The sequence below is a fragment of the Carica papaya genome, chromosome 3 (assembly GCF_054855325.1).
Source record: "Carica papaya isolate Zhongbai chromosome 3, ASM5485532v1, whole genome shotgun sequence".
NCBI lineage: Eukaryota > Viridiplantae > Streptophyta > Magnoliopsida > Brassicales > Caricaceae > Carica > Carica papaya.
Window position 1 is genome coordinate 30,686,544 of NC_142311.1, and position 22,168 is coordinate 30,708,711.

The 22,168-nt window shown below is 34.4% G+C and overlaps 1 protein-coding gene across 13 annotated transcripts; it reads left to right on the forward strand.

Annotated features, from left to right (window-relative positions):
- The first annotated feature begins 13,605 nt into the window (after positions 1-13,605).
- LOC110819885 (AP-5 complex subunit mu-like) lies at positions 13,606-21,200 on the forward strand. Of its 13 annotated transcripts, none has more exons than XR_015818006.1 (7): positions 13,606-13,693; positions 14,115-14,877; positions 15,364-15,408; positions 16,034-16,966; positions 17,177-17,247; positions 17,480-17,587; positions 18,635-18,845. XR_015818006.1 is itself a non-coding variant. In XM_088216463.1 (4 exons), the coding sequence occupies exons 1-3, from the start codon at positions 13,629-13,631 to the stop codon at positions 14,852-14,854; spliced, it is 240 nt and encodes a 79-aa protein (XP_088072589.1). In that variant the 5' UTR covers positions 13,606-13,628; the 3' UTR covers positions 14,855-14,877; positions 20,966-21,200. The 13 variants fall into 13 exon arrangements, 3 of the variants coding, with proteins under 3 accessions (XP_088072589.1, XP_021904898.1, XP_088072588.1); XR_015818005.1 differs by having other exon boundaries at positions 17,491-17,587; XR_015818004.1 differs by having other exon boundaries at positions 16,034-17,247; positions 17,491-17,587.
- The last annotated feature ends 968 nt before the right edge of the window (positions 21,201-22,168 follow it).

The following is a 22,168-nucleotide window of genomic DNA, read 5'->3' on the forward strand; positions in this document are numbered from 1 at the left end:
CCTATTTTTGTTGGATTTTTTTTTTTTTTTTTACATAAATTCCGTAGTAGGTTTTCTTTTATAAAAAAAATATACCAAATACTTTTGTAGTATGTGTGTAGGAATATATGTGGAAAGGAATAGTAAGTTAGTGGTTGTTTGGCCTGCCGAAGGAAGACAATCTATAAACTTGATTGTACTTTAGGATAAGAGTGTTAATAGGTTTTACAATTTATATTAATTTTGAGGTAAAAAGTCTTAGATTCGGTCACTATGTAATTTATTTAGGTTATGACTATATTGAGAAAATTGGAAAAAATGGAGAATGAAAGGTGAGAATCTGGTTAATTATTCAAATTGTTTTGCGTTTTTATTTAGTAAATATTTATATATTATTGAAAAGAATGGAAGTTTATGAATATTTATAAATACACTTGAAAAATGGAAATAAGATGAGGAAAATTAGTAAAGTAGATTATTGATATTGTGTCTTATTTGAAATTATTACACTGTCCGCATCATTCATTAATGTATTGAAAATGCTTGTAAAATGGAGACCTTAAAAGGAGTGATGATGCAAAAATAAGACATATCGTATCTAGTAAAAACAATTGATGAAGTATAATTTTTTAACTTTTGCGGATCTTGGAATAATTTTTTTTTTTTTTTTTAGTTATTCACTTCATGAATTAAGATATAATTATTTTAGTTTAACTGTTTGATTATTGTTTAGACTTTTGTTTTTCGTATAAGTACCTTAAAAGGATGCACATGTTAATTATTGTATCTTTTAATTTTATAATTTTCGACTTAACAGTTAAGATTATATAGCAATTCAGTTATGCTATTTCCATTGTCGAATCCGAAAGTAATAAAGCTCATGGATGTTGAAGATTAATAGGTTGGGAGAGAACCAAATGTGAGCTATATAAAATATAATTTTTTAATTTATAAAATTTTATTTAATGTAAAAAAATTAGAAAAATAGGTGGCGGATAAAATTAAAAATAATTTTAGAAAAAATAGGTGAAATTTTGGGTCCTGTTAGTATTTTTGAAAGAAAAATTAAAAAATTAGGAGGGATCAAAACATAATTTTAAAAAAATGTATCACGTAAGATTGCCCAGTCAGCAGTCCCGACAAATCAGAGTGCGCTGCATGGCAAGGCACACTGATGCAGAGCTATGCGGGAGGCCACGCTGGCAATCCGCGTGCCCGCGATCGGATGGTCCGGATCCGTTTCCTCCTTTGGCTCATTCGTATAGTCCAGATCAAATCACGATAAACGTTCCATATTTATTTCCTATTTAAACACGATCGGACAGTCGAAATCAAACGGGATGGATGGTTCATATTAAAAGGAGACGGATATAAATACCTCATTTCACGTCGAACTCTAACCCTAGCCGCCAGCCCCCTGCCGGAGAAGAAGAACCAGTCGCTAGAGAAAGGAGCTGACCGCCTCCCGCTGTTGCGCCGGAGCCACCTCCGACTGTAAAAAAATGTAAAAAAAATTTTATTCGCTCAAAATTTGATTTTGAACACCCCAATGGCCAAATCGGAGCAAAATGAACGGGGAATGAGCCGAAAATCACAGGTAAAGCCCGACGGCGCTGCCGCAAAAAAAATTAAAAACCGCATCCGATGAGGCCCTTCCTGATTCTTGTTTCGTGTGATTTTTCCACCATTGTATTCATCATTTTGTTTCCCACAGGTTGACCGAAGAAAAATACTCAACCGCAAATGTGAGCCTGCGGAGCCACTGTATCGAAAAACTCTGCCGCCATTAAGCTTCTATTTTTTAACTTTTTTCGGCCAACCAAGACCCCTTAACTTATTTTCTCGCAGGGATGAGTACAAAACTAGCTGAAATTGATCGAAACTGGTTGAAAATGGCCAGTCCGAGGCAAACTACCGCCGTGGACGGCGGCGTCATCGTGCCAGAATTCTTAAATTGGCCAGAAAAAGGTTTTAACACTGATTTTGAAATTTTTAGGATATTTATAGGTACTTGGAGCGCGTTTTAATTTTCGAAATAAATTCAGAGAACCTAGAGACCGCTAGTAGGTACAGCTGAAAGTTTAGTATTCGAACACCGATTCACGTAAGAATCCATCACCCTATTCTTTGTTATAAATTGAAGTTTAATTATAAATAATGTGGTATTTTGTACAATTTAAAAAATCTCGATAATTAATTACATGTTACTAATGGAGCCGGAACTGATTATTTATCACTGTTTATCCTGTTTCAACTAATTGATTGATTTTACAGTTTTAAATGCATGATAATACGCTGGAGTTGGTAAGATGATTCAGTTGTGTTTCCTTGATGCATGTATTGCTTATTTTGCGTGATTTTACAGTTAAATTGTAAAACTAGAAATTAAATGTAAATGAGAAATTATTTGATTAAGTGAATGAATGAATAGTAGCCTTACTAGATATCTTGAGAGATGGTGGACGGACCAGGTGCATAGGAAACCTTACCGTGAACATTGCCTCATACTGGACGGGGTATCGAAGATTGATATTTTGGCACTCATACCGGATGGGGTATGGAGACAGTCCGTTTCACCCTCATACCAGACAGGGTATTGAGGGATTGTATTTTTGGTGTTCATACCAGATGGAGTATAGAGACGGTCGGTTAGTCGACAATGTTGAATAAGGGTTCACACGAAGTAGGGACATCCCTATAGACCTCCATGGATAACAGTAAGCAGATAAAAAGGAAAAGTTGTCGTTTTGATTAATTGAATATGAGATTATGATATTGTTTGTGCTATTGCTTCTATAGGTCAGTTTTAGAAATTTTGCTACGATAAGTATATAATAAATTATTTTACTTATGATAAATGAATTTATTTAAATTAAGAACTATATTAGCTATTTTTATGATTTTTATTAACTTTCATTTATGTATCGGTGAGTAGTGTGACATTTTTACTGGACTAGTGTAGTTCATTCTTTCATTAATCATTTCAGATCAAAAGTATCAAGATTCAGATCCCGATCCATAAGAGGGTTGCGAATAGGATGTTCAGTTGTTTACTTTCTATTTGTTTTTTTTTCGTTGTTCTTTTAAAATGGTCATTTTCGTAATCCTATTGGGTATTCTAAATTATTGTCTAAGGAATGTAAACACTAACGTTATTATTTCGCTTCCGCATTCAATTTATAATTTATTTTCTCTTAAGTTTTGAATCGTTACAGTTATAGGAGAATAAAGAAAAATATCAATTTTTGTGATTTTGAATTGTCAATCATCATAGATATTAAATTGACAAACTTGTTGCTTGACCACATTATGTTAAGTGGTCATGTCAAATGAGATTCAAGTCCAAACAAAATTTGAAAGGTTTAATTTTTATTTGATCAAAGTTAGTGCAATTAATTATTGGAATAAAGTAAAATGGTATTAGATACCTATATTAAGTAAAACTATAATAAATATATAATACAATTTAAAAACAATTTTTTTATATCTTTTTAAAATCATAATTTTGTTATTATTATTATTTAAAATTTGAAAAATAATAATAAAAATATCATATTTTTCCTAAATAGTTTTTCATGTTCAAATCTTTTATATAATAAATCTTTAAATTTAAACGAAAAAGTACTCGTGTTAGTCAAGTTTTTCTTTTTTTTTAATATAATCATGATCTTTTCTTGTTCAATATTATGATATGAATTAATAAATTTAATAAAGAAAATAAAATGTATTTATAAGTTTACAAATTTATATTTAAAAATTTAGAATTACTTTACATTTATGTAAATATGAGAAAAGGCAAAAGTCCAAATGGATATGAGAAACAAGAGATGAAGAATAACCAAGAAAGAATGGTGATTTAAAGAAATCCTAATTAGGTTTTCTTTTCTTTTTATTAATGAGAGAGAAAAAAGGTACATATAGGGAAGGAAAAAAAAAAAAGACGATAATTGTACACCATAGATACACACAAGCTTTTCTCTTTTACTTGAACACTATACATATACACACACGTAAATGCATACAAACGGAGTCCTTACGGGGTTTCGCAACCCACCCGGGTTAACTGGATGCGCATAAATTGATAATTTATGTTATAATTTTGAATTGTATAGAGTTGGCAAATTGCTAATTAATGGTACTTAAAAAATTAAAAAAGGAATTAGAATTTTATATAGTTTTTTTAAAATATTAGGATTTTTTTTGGAACGAGAAGTAAATTTTATTTACTTATCTATATATAAGATAAGAGTTTATTATTTTTTTATCTTTAAAGAATTTAAAGGAAGTTGAATACTTTAAAATTATTTTCTATACTATTTTCTTTAGCACGCGGGATGCATGCTGAAATCACTTGTTAACCCACGGCGTCGTTTTTTTGTATAGGTCCGAAATTTAAAAAGAAATAAAGTTATAAATTAAATACGGAAATAAAATAATAGAGTTTAGGGTTTACATTCTTTATACAATAATTTAGAATACCCAATAGAGTTACGAGAATGTCTCTTCTAAAAGAACAAACGAAAATCAAAGAAATAAATAAAAGCAAATAACTTAGCATTCTAGGACCGCCTTCACTAGTTTTTGAAGAGAGTCCAGGTGATGAATTATTCACAACTTCTTGTTGATCGGAATCTGGATCTTGGTCATCTTGATTTGAAATAGTTAATGAAATGGTGAGTTACACTATCTTATTAAGAATATCACACTACTCACCAATACAAAAACTAAATGTTGGTAAAAATCATAATAATAACAAATGGAGCTCTTGATTTAAGTAAATTTATTTATCATAAAGAAAACTATTTATTACATATATTTGCCATTGTAAGATTTTTAAAATCAATCTATAGAGGTAATAACTTAAATAACATTATAATCTCATATTCATGTGAGTAAAAACAATAATTTTCTATTTTTATTTGCCTATTGGTATCCTTAGGGACCCATAGGGATGCTCCATTACGCATGAACATTGTCAACTAACCGACTGTTCCCATACCCCGTCTGGTATAAACACCAAAAATATCATCTCTCAATATCCCTTCCAGTATGAAGGTGAATCGAGCTCTCCCAATACCTCGTTCGGTATAAGCGTCAAAAATATTATTTCTTGATACCTCGTCCAGCATGAGGCAACGTTTACAGTAGGGTTCCCTGTGTGCCTAGTTCGTCCACCATCTCACAGAATATCTAATAAGGCTAACATTTATTAATTCACATGACCAGATCATTTTCCATTTGTATATTAATTTTCAATTTCACAAATCAACCGTAAATCACGCAAGACAAACAATATATATATCAATGAAGTACAATTGAATCATTTAACCATTCTAATACATCATCATGTATTTAAAGCTGTAAATTCAACAATCAGTTAAAAATGACAAATAAATAACTAACCGATTCCGGTTTTCATTAGTAACTTGTAATTATTTTCAAAGTTTTCTAAATTACATACCATATTATCAATTATTAAGTTTCAATTCCATAATAGAGAATAAGGTGAGGGAATCTTACCCGAATCGGTATCCGAAACACCAACTTTTCTTCTGCACCTACTACAATTCTCGAATTTTTTAAATTTTTCTGTGGAGATTAATACGCTTTACGTACCTAAAATACCCCAAAAAAATTTAAAATCAGTGTTAAAAATCTTTTCCGGTAAATTTCAGAATTCTGGCAAGGCGGCACTAACACCCGTGGTGGCGGTTTGCCTTGGCCTGACCATTTTCAACCAGTTTTGGCTGGTTTTGGCTAGTTTTATACCAATCCTTACGATAAAACACGTTAGAAGATTGGCCGAAAAAAGTCAAAAAATGAAAACCTATCGGCGACGGGATTTTCTGGTGTGGCGGCTCTGCCGATTCACCTTCGCGGCTGAGTATTTTTCTTCAGTCAACCTATAGAAAATAGAATGGTGAACACAACAGTGAAAAAATCGCATAAAACAGGAAACAGAAAGGAGCTCATCGGAGCCACCGGGCTTTGTCCGCAGTTTTCGACTCATCTATCATTCATTTTACTCTGATTTGGCCATGGGAGTGCTCAGAATCAAATTCCGAGCAGATAGGAGAATTTTTACCTTTTTTGACAGTTGGAGGTGGCTCCAGCATGGCGGCGGGTGGCAGTTGGTTCCCTTCTTCGGCAACTGGTTCTTTTTATCTGACGAGAGGCTGGTGACTAGGATTTGGGTTCGGTGTGATACGAAATATTTATACCCGTCTTGCATAAATCTGGGTTGTTCATCGCATTTGATCTCGACTGTACGATCGCATTTAAAATAAATAAATTTAGACGGTTCATCACAATTTGATCTCGATCTTGTGATCACATTTAAAGAAGGAACAAATTTGGACCGTTCATTACATTTAATCGTGACCATCCGATCACGCTTGAGGAGGGAACGAATTCAAACTATCCACGTGCGCTGAAATGCTTTCGGACCATCCGATCACGGAGCACGCGGATCGCTAACGTGGTCTCCCGCGTTGCACCAAGTCAGCATGCCTTGCCACGCGGCACGCTCCGGTTCGTTGAGGCTACTGACTGGGTGGTCTTGCATGGTGCAATTTTCTTTAATTATGTTATGACCTACAGTTTTTTATTTTTCTTTCAAAAATACCATCCGAACCCAAATTTTTACCTATTTTTCTCAAAAAAATTTTAATTTCATCATCAACTTATTTTTTTTATAATTCCACATTAAATTAAAATTTATTAATTTTAAAAATAGGTTTTTATACTTTTTTTAATGTTAAAATTAATCTCAGACCAAATTTCGGGCCCGGATATTACAACTCTCCCCCATTAGAAGAAATTTGGTCCCTCAAATTTGTCTCTCTCTCACTCAATCAAACAGTTTAAGATATTAAGATTTGAAGTTTGATTTTACCTCCCATGTGGCTTCTCTCTGTGTGTGATTCTGCCATAGGACCTTAACGAATGAAATTTTTCAGTTGCAGAGTACTCTGCTCTTTCAGTCCATAATGCGCACCAGTGCCTTCTCATAGGACAGATCATTCTGGAGTGAAAGGGATTCGTGGGCCAAGATGTGAAAGGGTCCGAATTGTACTTGCGTAGCATTGACACATGAAACACATTATGGACTTTGCATAGTTTTGGAGGCAGTGCTAGTCTGTAGGTGGCGATACTAATTCTGTTTGAGATTTCAAATAACCCAATAAATCGGGGGATTTAGTTTCTCCCTCTTGCCAAATCTATTGATTCTCTTGAAATGAATGATCTTAAGGAACACTCGATCACCTTTCTCCAATTCCAAACCCCTCCACTGGGTGTCCGCATAGCTCTTCCGCCTGCTTTAAGCTATCTGGATATTTTTTCTAATTTTAACTATTTTGGCTGTAGTCTTCTCTACAGGATCTGGGCCGAATAATTTTCTATCACACACTTCTTCCCAACATATTAGTGATTTGCATGGACGATCATATAACGCCTCGTATGGAGTCATGCCGATACTTACTTGGTAGCTGTTATTGTAAGCAAACTCTATTAAAGGTAAGTAATGATCCCAATGATCCCCGAAGTCAAGAACACAAGCTCGAAGCATATCCTCCAGTGTGTAGATTGTCATTTTTTATTGTCCATCGGTCTAATGATGGAATGTGGTATTAACAGACAGTTTCATTCTCATAGCTTGCTGAAAACTAGACCATAACCGAAAAGTAAACCTGGGGTCCCTGTTGGATACTACTGTTACTGGCACTCCATGCAACCTAACTATCTCCCGGATATACATTCTTACTAGTTTGTCCAAGGGATCGGTTATCTTGATGGCCAATAAGTGAGAAGACTTGGTAAGTCGGTCAACAATTACCCAAATGATATCATGTTCTAAGTGTGCCCTAAGCAATCCTGTCACGAAATCTATTGTAATGTGTTTTCACTTCCAGTCCGAAATTGGTAATGGCTGAAATAACCCGCCTGAGTGTTGATGCTATACATTGATCTGCTGACACACTAGATACTTGAAAATAAAGTTGGCTACCTCTCTTTTCATCCCGTTTCACTAAAATTGGGGTCGCATACCTTTGATACATCTTAGTACTTCCGAGATGAATGACAAATTTTGAGCTATGAGACTCTGTCATGATATCTTTTTTCAGCTCACTATCACATAGAACACACACCCTGTCCTGAAATCTGAGCAACTCATCGGTAGAGACTCAAAATTCTGAATTTATTCCCTATTCTGTATCTTTCCTGAGGGCTACTAGGGTGGAATCAGGGAATTAAGCTTCCTTTATTCTCTAGATCAACTCAAGTTGAATAATCAAGTGGGCCAAACATGTAACTCTCTTCAGGTCTTAAAGTCGTACATGTTGTGCGGCCCCTATTATCTTGCATTCTAAAACCATTAGGTGAGCTAACATACTTGCACTTTTTCTATTGAGTGCATTGGCTACCATGTTGTCCTTATCCAGGTGATACAAAATGTTGCAATTGTAGTCATTGAGGAATTCTATCCATCGTCTCTGACACATGTTGAGATCATTTTGAGTGAATTCAAGCTCTTATGGTCAGTGTAGATATGAAAAGCCTTCCTATACAAGTAATGGCCCCAAGTCTTTAAGGCGTAGATAATCGCAGCAAGTTCTAAATCGTGGGTGGGGTAGTTTTTCTCATGACTCTTCAATTGCTTAGACCCATAGGCTATGACCTTCCCATGCTTCATCAAAACACAACACAACCTCAGGTAGGAGGCATCACTATAAATTGTATATCTATCTGCCCACTCGGTAAGGCCAACATAGGTGCAGTAGTCAACCGCTTCTTTAGTTATGAAAAGCTCTTTCTACAGTTCTCGTTCCACTCAAACTTGACGTTCTTCTTTGTGAGTCGAATCAAAGGAGCAGTTAGGCTAAAAAATCATTCCACAAACCTGCAGTAATAACATGTCATTTCTAGAAAGTTACGAATCTCCTTGACCGAGATCAATTTTCTCTCAATCAAGCACCGCCTCAACTTTTTCAAGGTTCACTGACACTCTATCTCTTGATATGATGTGCCCTAAGAAGGTAGTCTACTAAAGTCAGAATCCATACTAACTTAATTTTACATACAACTTCTTTTCTCTAAGAATCTGCAAAACCTGAGTCAGATGATGAACATGTTCCTCTTCGCTTTTTGAATAGATCAGGATGTTATCGATAAACACAAGGATGAACTGATCTATGAATTATCTGAAAATCATGTTCATCAAATCCATAAAGATGACTAGTGCGTTGATTAATTTAAATGGCATGACCAGGAACTCATAGTGTCCGTACCTGGTTCGAAAAACTATTTTGGGAATGTCTTCTGTCTTGATCTTTACCTGATGCTAACCTGAACACAGGTTTGAAGAAGACTTGGGCACCCTGCAACTTATCAAAAAGGTCATCGATCCTGGGTAAAGGGTATTTGTTCTTGATCGTGACCCTATTCAGTCATCTATAATCAATACATAACTTTAACACCCCATCCCCATTCCTTGCAAATGTGACTTCAGTACCCCAAGGAGACACACTATATCAGATAAATCCACTATCCTATAATTCATTGATTTGTTTCCTCAGCTCCTCAATCTCAATATGACTCATGCGGTAAGGGGTAACCGAGATAAGCTGGGTGTCTAGCTGAAGATCTATGATAAATTCAACTTCTCTGTCTATTGACAATTGGAGTAGTTCATCCAGAAGCACATCTAGGAAATCTCAGATTACCAAAATCTTTTGAATACAAATTTCTTTCTTAGATTGGCCTGTTGTAGAGAAAACAACCGAATTAAAGTGCTATGTAATAAGAAAATTGCTATGAGGGAACAATATTCAAAACTTTTATTAGCTTGTAAATAACTCTTCGTTAGGAGGCTTAAATACAAATTTTTTCATGGAAACAATCCACGGTGGCGTGATACGCCGCTAACCAGTTCATTCTTAGAAATGCATCAGGGTCCCCCATGTCAATCTCTATCAGGTCCATCATGGGTGAAATCGAATCCCGTGGACCAGGGACCAGATGTCGTTGGGGAGGGACCAGGTGGCCCTGTAACGGTGCCGGATGATATGTTGGGAGCTCTTAATTGTATTGTGCGATGTCAGATGATACATGAATGAGCAAATTTGCATCGAGATGGCATTAGATCCTCTCGTTGTAGGGGTGGTTCATAGTGTGGAAGTGGTGGAGGGTCAAACAGTTCCCTCCTCTCTTCTCTGGCCTACTGGGAAGAAATGAGTCTCTTTAAAATCTCGAAGAGCTTATCGACATCCCCTCGAAGCGACCCGTATCGGGCTGCCCTGTTCAGTAAGAGACCTCATCTCTTCGTGTCTTTGTACTTATTTTTCATAAGGAAGGGCTGGACAATAGTTCATATTTGGTGTTTTTAAGTTTTTGGGTAAGGAATGGTTCCGAGAAATGCAACTCTGATACCAACTGTAAATACCCAAAACTAATAGGGAAATAAAGTTATAAATTAAATGCAGAAGCAAAATAATAGAGTTTAGGGTTTACATTCCTTACACAATAATTTAGAATGTCTAATAGAGTTACGAGAATGTCCATTCTAAAAGAACAAATGAAAATCAAAGAAATAAATAAAGGCAAATAATTGAGCATTCTAGGATGACTTTCACTAGCTTTTGAAGGGAGTCCGGGTAGTGAACTATTCACAACCCTTTTGTTGATTTGGATCTGGATCTTGATTCTTTTGACTTGAAATAATTAATGAAAGGGTGAACTACACTACCTAGTAAGAATATCACACCACTCACCGATACAGAGACGGAAAGTTGGTAAAAATCATAAAAATACCAACGGAGCTCTTGATTTAAGTAAATTCATTTATCATAAAGAAAATCATTTATTGCATATATTTACCGTTGTAAGATTTTTAAAATCGACCTATAGAGGCAATAACTCAAATAATATTATAATTTCATATTCAAGTGAGTAACAATAACAACTTTTCCTTTTTATTTGCCTACTGATATTCGTGAGGGCCTATAGAGATGTCCCATTACGCGTGAACCAATATCCAACATTGTCAACTAACCTGCCGTCCTCATACCCCGTTTGATATGAGTACTAAAAATACCATTCCTCAATACTCCATCTAGTTGAGGGTGAATCAAACCGTCCTCATATCCCATTCGGTATGAGCGCCAAAAATACCATTACTTGTTACCCCGTTCGGTATGGGGTAACGTTAACGGTAGGATTCCCTATGTACCCGATTCATCCATCATCTCTCAGGATATCCAATAAGACTATCATTCATTAATTCACATGACCAAATAATTTTCTGTTTGCATATTAATTTTTAATTTTACAAATCAACCATATATCACGCAAGACAAGCAATATATATATCAAGGAAGTAAAATTGAATTATTTAACAATTTTAATATATCATCATATATTTAAAGCTGTAAATTCAACAATTAATTAAATAGAACAAATAAATAACTAACTAGTTCCGGCTCCATTAGTAACCTGTAATTATTCTCAAAGTTTTCTAAATTACACAAAATATCATATTATCGATTATTAAGCTTCAATTCCATAACAAAGAATAAGGTGAGAGATTTTTACCCGAATCAGTGTCTGAAATACCGAACTTTCTTCTGTGTCTACTGGCGATTTTTTAATTTCTTGAATTTTTTTACAGAGATTAAAACATGCTTCATGTACCTAAAAATACCCCAAAAAACTCAAAAGCGGTATTAAAAACTTTTTTCGACCAATTTCAAAATTCCAGCACAGTGGCACCGCCGTGGGCGGCAATGATTTGCCTTGGTCTGGTTGTTTTCGGCCAGTTTTGGCTGGTTTCGGCCAGTTTTATACCTATTCCTGTGAGAAAACATGTTAGGGGACTCGGTTGGCTGAAAAAAATTTTAAATATAGAAACTTACCGGTGGCTGAATTTTTCGGTGCGGTGGCTCTGCCGGCTCACCTTTGCAGCTAATAATTTTTCTTTAGTCAACCTATATAAAATAGAACGGTGAACACAATAGTAAAAAAATTGCACAAACGAGAGACGGATTTTGCCTGTAATTTTTGGTTCATCTGCCATTCTTTTTGTTCTGATTTGGCCATGGAGTGCTCAAAATCAAATTACGAGCGGATAAGAGAATTTTTACCTTTTTTGGTTATCGGAGGTGGCTCTAGCGCGGTGGCGGGCGACAGTCAGCTCCCTTTTCTGGCGACTGGTTCTTCTTCTTTGGCGGGAGGCTGGAGGCTAGGGTTTGGGTTCGGTGTGATACAAAATATTTATACCATTTCACATAAATCTAGGCCGTTCGTCGCGTTTGATCTCCACCGTCCGATCGCATTTAAAGAAGAATGAATATGGACCATTCATTGTGATTTGATCTCGACCGTCCGATCGTATTTAAAGATGGAACAAATCTGGACCGTTCATCGCATTTAATCACAACTGTCCGATCGCGCCTGAGGAGGGAACGGATCCGGATCGTCCACGCATACGGGAACGCTTTCGGTCCGTCTAATTGCGGGGCATGCAGATCACCAGCGTGGCCTCTGGTGTGGCATCGAGTAAGCGTGTCTTGCCACGCAGTGCGCTTCGATTTGTTGAAATTGCTGACTCGGCGGTCCTACGTAGCATAATTTTTTTAATTGCATTATGACCCATAGTTTTCGATTTTTCTTTCAGAAATACCACTCGAACTCAAATTTTCATCCATTTTTTTCAAAAAAAATTTCAATTTCTTTCTCAACTTATTTTTTCATATTTCACATTAAATTAAAATTTATTAATTTTAAAAATAAATTTTTATACATTTTTTTGATGTTGAAATTAATTCCGGGTCAAATTCCGGACCCGGGTATTACATTTTTAATTGAAAGACCTTCTGGGGTACACTTGCGTTTCATGTTTCGGCCTCAGAGTATTAGGCAGAATAAACCCATTTCTAGGCTCTCAACCTTCTTTCTTTTTCTTGTTCTTATTCTATTTAAGCGACTACCATCACTTGGAACATCTTGATTGAATGATTTGCATGATAATCATTAATGTTGGGTATGGTCAGTTATGTATAAGGTTTATTAATGTTCAAATTTAACTATATTTAGATGATAATATATTAATATCTAATAGTGACAATTGTTTTTATTTAAATTAATAGAATGATATTGTTATATATTTGAGTAAATTTTTTATTTTATCCATATTTTATTGTATATAATAATAATGAAAAATTAAAAAATATATAATATTAAATATAAAGATATATAATTAAATATATTTATATATATAATTAAAATATTATATACACATATATTTATAATTAAAATATTATATACATGTATAACATATAAATAAAAACATAAATACATATATATATTATAAAATATATATCTAAATATATTATATATAATTAAATATATAAATATGTTTTGAGAAAAGAAAAAGAATAAAAAAAATATATGGTAAAAGAAATTAAAGAAAAGTGTAATATTATAAATAATAAAAAATATTAAAAAATTTTATGATTCAATAATATAAAATTTATCGAATCTACTATATAAAAAAATAAAAAAAATTATAATTTTAATAATTATGACTCAACCAATTATATTATATATTTAAAAATACAAACAAATAAAGACTCAAGTCGCAGCAAGCCGTGATGACTGGTTGCGGCGTCAGAGCGCTGTGGATTCTCAACAGCGTAGACGCCATCGTCTTTTCCAGGTATCCATTGCATTGACACTATACGCGATACGCGTCTGTATATGTTCAGCTGAAAACGAAACTTATCGTCGTTTCTTCTTCGATAATATATATTTGTGCATTATTTCCAATTACTCCATCTACAAACTCTGTCCGTTTCTTTGATCATTTTCTTTTGCGAAATGAAATTATTTTGAACTCGTAGGGTTTTAAATTCCTTGGCATTATTAGATTCCTTTAATATGAGATAATGTCTGATGATTGCTTAACCTTTTTTTTTGCATCAAGGAAGTGAAAAAAACATGGAAAGGAAACGATTTTTTTAGTTGAATTCTTTCATTTTGTTTCCCGATCAGGGTTACTTCGTTTTCCCCCCAGTTTGGACTTTGATTTGCAGCGCCAAACAGTATTTGATTTTGTTTTAATGTTTGAAAAATAACAGGAGGTTTACTGTGGTGGAGAAGCGATGGCGTGCTGCTTGTCAGAGTGAAAATGAGAGCGCTAGCGAATATTCCTCAAAGAATTCCGCCGTGTCTGTACTACCTACAGATCCAGAATTAGCCACTGCATTTGCGGAGAGGAAGCAAAGGTCAGCGAAACAGTTCACCAGTCTTATTTTCTCGTTTCTGATTTTCAACATCGTAATCTGTCAATGAAGAATTGTTTCTTAGCTTTTAAGCCTCATATCTCATGATTATGAAGCTACTCATTAAATTGAGGCTGAATATAGGCTTGGTAGTCCCGTTACTTAACTAAAATTTACATTTGGAAGTCCATGACATTCCAACTTTTGGTTCTGGTGTCATCTTTTCGTTTGAAACTTTAGAGCCATTTTTTTTTTTTCAAAACCCGTTTTCAACTAACCATGATGTTAGCTGTACCTATGCTGGGAGGGATTGTTGCGCGGGTTTGGCATTCGTGTAACTCAATTGACCAACGGCTCGGATTCCTGGGTTGATGACCCAATTACACGTCATATTATAAGCCTTTACATACACATAGAGGAGGAAGGAGAGAATCATTTTCTATGGCCTTTAGTCTTGCATGTAAATGGCCCCGATTGCATCCTAGTGTTGCCTTTGGTGGAGCCTCGTCAACTAAAGGAGTATATGGAGTTGTGTAGAAGATCTGATTGTGGAAAGCTATTGGTGCAGATGGAAGTTTGTCTTCACTCATCCTTGATCTTCTGTCCATCACAGGGTGTGGTAAGTTGCTTGCTGAATCTTTTATTTTTTAGTAATTATAAGATTATAGTTTAGTGTTTTTCTCCGGCAATTTGTCACTCTCATTTGAATGCTTAACATAATGGATTTTACAATATTTTGTTACCGCTGCTGCCTTATGAGTTTAGTTTAAACAAGGACAAATATTTTAGAAAATCAAGGAAATTAGCAGGTATTTGATTCTACTTTAGTGAATTGATTACATAAGCATAGGGCTTGCTCTGTTTTGGAATTGTTGAAAATTTAAAATCTTGAGAATTGCTGCAAGAATGCTTCTGTCTTTTCTGGAAATCATTTCATTTACACAGTATGGGGAGGCTGCTGCTGATGTTGATTATGGAGTAATAATATAAAAGTCATGAATTATATTTAAAAAAAATAGAAAGCATATGGATTGTTCGACCATATGGAGTGATAATATGTTTTTGAGGTAAAGTCTTCGTTTCTGAAATCCCGACTGTCATTTAGGTTATGGCTGCAGTGAGAATATTGGGAAAAATGGAGAATGAAAAGGTTAGATCCTGGTTAGTTATCCAAATTGTTTTGCATTTTCATTTTGTGAATTTATATATGTTTATAAGCATATCGAGAATAATGAAAGTTTTTGGATATTTATAAATACATTTAAAAAATGAAATTTAGATGTGAAAAATTATTAAATTAGGTTATTGATATATCTAGTATTTGTAATTGTTCAAAGATGTTAATCTTTTTGGGTGCTCAAATAGATTTAAAAAATTTTAATTTTGTTGAAACCAACCTTTTGTTTAATGAAAAACCAACTATTATTGATCGAATTATCATATTGCCAGTTTTGTTTATTTAGTAATTTATTTTAAAACATTGCCCATGAGGGTACGTCATGTTGACAACAAAAAGATATACCGAAAAGATATTAGAAGCCTATAATTTTTGTTTTGATAGGAATTGGAAGGATCTAAAAGGGTGTGTATGTTGCTTTGAACATAGAAAATGGGTATATGGAAGCCTATAACAGAAAAAAAATTCAAATTATAATCCGTTAGCTTTTTATTTTAACATTCAGATGCCTCTGAACTCTCAACTTCATGATTTTTTCGCTTTTGTCGGTCTCCTTTGTTATTAGAATAATAAATTTGGTTTTGTTGTTTCTTACCAGAGTTTGAAGTATATAGCATTGGCCGAATTAGGAGAAGGATGCTCGCCACTCAACTATATACTACTATTCACACTGTCATGAAATAATTGATGTTGGTGTAACCATCTTGTCAAAAAAGTTTGTATGCTCGAGACCTGTCCATTGGTTTGCTTCCCAAGTATAACTGCAGCTAGAATTGCCATTATTGTTTCTAGTTGTCCCAACATAAAGAAGGTCTTGATTGAGAAATGAAAAATTAGTGAGAGGATCAAACACAGAGCAAGTGCAGTCATGGCCTCCCTCTGCTTTTTTGCTTTTGTTGCTCTTCTTTGTTATAAGAATAATAAATTTGGTTTCGTTATTTCTTATCAGAGTTTGAAGGAGCATGTGTCGAATTAGAAGAAATATACCTGCTACTCAACTATATAGTACTCTCATACTGTTGTGAAATAACTGATGTTGGTCTAGCACATCTTGTCAAAACTTCTAGTCTATTTGAGACCTGTCACATGGTTTATTATTCAAGTATAACCGTAGTTGAAGTTGTCACCATTATTTCTAGTTGTCCCAACATAAAGAAGATCTTGATTGAGAAATAAAAGGTTAGCTGTAGCGCCCGGAAAGGGGCTGAATAAAAATAAAAAATAAAAAAAAAAAACCACGTCAGCAGTCCCGGCCAATCGGGACCTGCCACGTGGCAAAACCACGTCGTTCCAAAAAGGGCCACGTTGGCGATCCGCGTGGGTGCGATCGGACGACCCAGATTTAATAAAAAACGGACGGCCCAGATTAAAACAAAATGGACGGCTGAGATCAAAAGGCAAAAGGTTATAAATAGAACCCCCACACCAGACCACAAACCCTAGCCGCCTGCCGCTCGCCGGAGAAGACGAACCAGAAGCCGGCCGCCGCCACCCGCCGCCGCACCGGAGGAATTTCCGACCGCCGATCGAGGTAAATTTCGTACCCCCGACTCGTTTTTCCACGCTGATTCCTCCTGTGGCCAAATCAGAGCCAAAATCCCGGCCAAACGGTCGGAATACACGGCCGAAGCCCAGCGGCGCCGCCGCGCCCCTTCTCGGTTTTTGCCTCCGATGAGGCCCTTCCCGGCCTCCGTTTGATGCAATTTTTATATCACCGTGATCACCATTCTTTTCTCTACAGGTTGACCGGAGCCGAATCACCAAAACACGAACCTTGCCGGAGAGCCGCCGCACCCGAGAGCGCCGCCGCCGGTAAGCTCCGTTTTTCCGTGATTTTTTGGCCCCCCGAGGGCCCTAGGGTTGTTTTCTCGCAGGGACCGATGCGAGTGTGGTCGAATTCGGCCGGAAACGGCCGAAAACAGCCAACCCGAGGCGAATCGCCGCCGCCAGCGGCGGCGCCATCGCCAGAGCACGGCGGAGTCGCCGTGCCGGAGTTGCGATTTGGGCCGAAAGGGGCCCTGGGCCTAATTTGGGATTTTTTTAGAATACGTGCAGGTACCAGTAGTGCGTTTCAGTTCCCCGAGGAAAATTCAGGAAAAATTAGGGACAGCCTACAAGCGCACTGTGAAGCCGTGTTCGGACCCCGAAACGAGTAAGGACCCCTCACCCTATTTCCTATCACGGTTTTAAAGTCCAATAAATGATAAAACAGTTTTTCATGAATCAACGAATGTGTGAAATTGCTTAAGGTCGCTAATGGAGCCCGAGTCTAGTGTGTTTATCGGTTAACTGTTATTTGACCTGTTTTACAGTTTTAAATGCAGCATGAGGTTCGATGTTTTCATTTTATAGTTTCGTGTGCATATTTTACTGTTTTATTGATTATGGATTGAATGACCGGGATATTGATGCTATATGTTGTCTGTTTGGCATAAATTATCGTTTTGCTTGTTTGTATGTGATTGATAATGCTGACTGAGGGAAAAGGAGAATGAAAGATTATGTGAATGGAAATTGTATAATGTGTTCAGCCTGACTAGATATCTTGGGAGATGGTGGACGGACCGGGTCCGTAGGGAACCCTACCGGGATTGTGGTCTCCTATACCGGACGGGGTATGGAGATCTTATGTGTTTTGGCGCCCATACCGGACGAGGTATGGGGACGGCTCGTTTCACCCTCATACCGGACGGGGTAATGAGGTTTATTGTTTTGGCGCCCATATCGGACGGGGTATGGGGACGGCCCGTTTCACCCTCATACCGGACGGGGTAATGAGGTTTATGATTTGGCGCCCATACCGGACGGGGTATGGGGATGGCCCTGGAATATGATTTCAAGTGTTAAGGATTAACGGGTAGCGGGACCCCTATGGATCCCCATAGATACTAGTGGGCTGATGAATTAGGAAAATATGTTGTTAACGATTAAATTACGAAAAGTGTAATAGGTATTATGTTATACAGTTCATATATATGTTTTCATGATGATGATGATGTTATTGCTTTCATATATTGTTTTATGAATTTCACCGAGGTAAGTGAATGGTAAAGGTTTTATTATCGATAAAAGGATTTGTTGTAAATTATGCTCCATTGGTTTTTTTTGTGTTTTCTACCCACCTTTACCTCCGTGACGGTGAGATATCCTGATGTCTTTACTGGGCTAGTGTAGCTCATTCCTTATTTAATCATTTCAGATCAAGAGGACATCGTTCCCGAGCCGGTTCCGCAGGAGGACGATGAAGGGGACGCCTAAAGACTCCATAGTCACATTCGTAGTTTTTACTTTCAAGTTTTCTCCCTTAGGTAGTTTGATCTTTTATATTTTGTGAGCACGTTTTTTGTTTTGGTGTAAGGGATGTTATTCAAATTTTGAGTTCGCTTCCATATTTGATATTTTTAATATAATTTCCATCTTGAATTTCCAGGGCTGCTACATTAGCAATAGGACCAAACGTAGAGTAAGTGCAATTATGATCTACCTTTGTGTGGATCTTGAGGCTTGCTCATGTAAAGCCAGTATCAATGTTGCATTGATGCATGTTTTAACATTGATGTAAGCTTTATATGGGCATGCCTAAAGATCCTCTTTAAGATAGCTATGACTGCACTTGTTCTGCCTTTGATCATCTCACTAACCTTCCATTTTTCGACCATGACCTTCTTTATGTTGGAACAACTGGAAATAATGGTGGCAAGTCCAACTGCAGTTATACTTCAATAGTAAATCATGTGACAGGTCTTAAATAAGCTGAAATTTTTAACAAGATGAGCTAGACCAACATTACTTACTTCACAATAGTATGAAAGTACTGTATTGTTTGGTAACAAGCATCCTTCTCCTAATTCAACTATTGTTATATCCTTCAAATTCTGTAAGAAATAACGAAATCAAATTTATTATTCTAATAACAAAAAAAGAGCAACAAAAGCAAAAAAGCAGAGGCCAGCCATGACTGGATTTGCTCTGTGTTTGGTCCTCTCGCTAACTTGTTATTTCTCAACCAAGACCTTCTTTATGTTGGGATAACTATAAATAAAAGTAGCAACTCCATTTGCAGTTATACCAAATATTTTTATAATAATTTATTTTGTGATGTCACATTTGGATGATAGTTTACCTAATATTTGCAGTATTTTTTTTTTTTTTTTAAAGTACCAAATATTTTTGTAGTATTTGTGTAGGATATATTTGGAAAAGAATAGTTAGTGGTTGTTTCGCCAACACAAGGGAGGCAATCTTTAATTTCGATTTTACTTGGCTTAAGAATATCTATAGGTTTTACAATTTGTCATGTTGATTTTGATGTAAAGTTTTTGATTCTAAAATGTTAAGACTATCATTTAGCTTATTGCTGCAGTGAGAGGATTGGGAAAAACGAAGAATGAAAAGGGAAGGACCTAGTTAGTTCTCTAAATTGTTTCAATTTTCATTTTATAAATTTATATATGTTTATAAGTATATTGAGAAGAATAAAAGTTTGTGGATATTTATAAATACACTTAAAAAAATAAAAATAAGATATGAAAAACTGTTAAATTAAGTTATTAATATATGTACCATTTGTAATTGTTTTAAGATGTTAAGGTGCTCAAATAAATTTTAAGAATTTTAATTTTATTGAAACCAACCTCTTGTTTAATGAAAAAACTTGGTCAAATTATCATTGATAATGCGACTTGAATTTTAGAGATATTTTATTTATATTTAAAAGAATATTTTATATTTATTTTATTAGATATTTTATGTATATTTTAGAAATATTTTATATTTATTTCAGAGAATATCTGATATATATTATAAAAAGTTTTGTTAGAGAAAAACTATAATAATTTCTTTATTTATATGTTTGCTAATTTATTGCGGATGTACTCTCTTATATTATTATAGTAAAATTTTTTTTGTTGATTTTGTCCGTAAATGTAGATATATTGTCGAACTATGTTAAATTTCGTGTGTCTTTTCTATTTTGTTATACTTTGTTCTGATTGTGAATGATTTAAAATTTAATTTTTCAAACAATCATATTGTTGGTGTCGTTCATTTAGTAATTTTTAAAAGCATTGCCCATGAAGGTATGTCATCTTGATAACAAAAAGATACACTCACAAGATATTTGAAGACTATAATTTTTGTTTTGATAGGAATTGGAAGAATCTAAAAAGGTGTGTATGTTGCCTTGAACGTAGAAATTGTGTCTATTAAAGCTTATAATAAGCAAAAATTCAAACTATAATCCGTTAACTTTTTGCTTTAACATTCAAATGTTATTAAACTCTCAACTTCGTAATGCTTTTTGTTTTTGTCCTTCTTTAATGTTATCAAAATAATAAATTTAGTTTCGTTGTATCTTGATAAAATTTGAAGGATGTAACATTGGTCAAATTAGGCGAAAGATGCCTATTGCATAACTATATAGTACTGTCATATTATTGTGAAATAATTAATGTTTATCTGATTTATCTTATTAAAAGTCCCAATATGCTCAAGACCTATTATATAATTTATTATCTAACTATAACTGCAGCTAGAGTTGTCACTATTATTTTCAATTGTCCCAACATAAAGAAGGTCTTGGTTGAGAAATGGAAGGTTAGCGAGAGGATGAAATGCAGAACAAGTGCAATCATGACCTACCTTTGCATGAATATTTAGGGTTGCTCATGTAAAACCTACATCAATACTGTGCCATAAGTATAGTATGAGAGTCAAAGAGAGTTAAAAATTTTTAGGTTTTAAGAGGATGAGGACGAGAATGTATTTGTGTAGTTATCTATCATTCAGTGATTTGTTGTATTTTATTTTGTGAAGATTGTCTTTAATTTATCTATTATTATTGAATATTTTCTTACATAACATTCTTAATAGGTTTTTGTTTTTTTTAAACATACCAAATATTTTTATAGTATGTGTGTAGGATATTTTTGAAAATGAATAATTAGTAGTTGTTTCGCCTACACAAGAAAGACAATTTTTAATTTGGATTGTATTTAGTTTAGGAACGTCTATAGGTTTTACAATTTTTTATGTTAATTTTGAGGTGAAAATCTTAGATCTCGATTCTTAACCATATTTTAGATTATGACAGTAGTGAGAAGATTGAAAAAAATAGAGAATAAAAAGATAAGAATTTTGTTAGTTATTCAAATTATTTTGTAAATTTATTTATGTTTATATGTACATTGAAAAGAATAAAAATTTATGAATGTTTTTAAATACATTGAAAAAATAAAAATAAGATGTCAAAAATTGTTAAACTAAATTATTGATATATATACTATTTGTAGTTGTTTAAAGATGTTAATTTTTTTGGGTGCTCAAATAAAATTTTTAATTTTTAATTTTGATAAAATCTAACCCTTGTTTAATGAAAATACAACTATTATCAATCAAAACTATCATAATATCGATGTCGTTTATTTAGTAATTTATTTAAAAACATTGCCCTCGTGCTGTTAACAAAAAGAATACACTCATTAAAAGTCTACAATTTTTATTTTGATAGGAATTGAAAATATCTAAAAGGTTGTGTATGAGTTGCTATGAACATAAAAAATGGATTTGTTGAATCCTATAATAGGATAAAAGTTAAGATATAAGATTTAATTAAGATAAATTTTTTTAAAAAATATTAGGATTTATTTTGAAAAATAAGTAAATTTTATTTACTTATATATAGAGAAAATAAAATTTTACTATTTATTCATCTTTAAAGAACTTGAAAGAAATA

What these genes read in the sequence shown, in the direction of transcription:
- LOC110819885 (XM_088216462.1), top strand. Translation starts at nt 13,629, where the DNA reads ATGACTGGTTGCGGCGTCAGAGCGCTGTGGATTCTCAACAGCGTAGAC. An exon ending in GACGCCATCGTCTTTTCCAG is followed by an intron (nt 13,694 to 14,114) that starts GTATCCATTGCA and finishes GAAAAATAACAG; the next exon opens with GAGGTTTACTGTGGTGGAGA. An exon ending in TTTGCGGAGAGGAAGCAAAG is followed by an intron (nt 14,262 to 18,634) that starts GTCAGCGAAACA and finishes TAATCATTTCAG; the next exon opens with ATCAAGAGGACATCGTTCCC.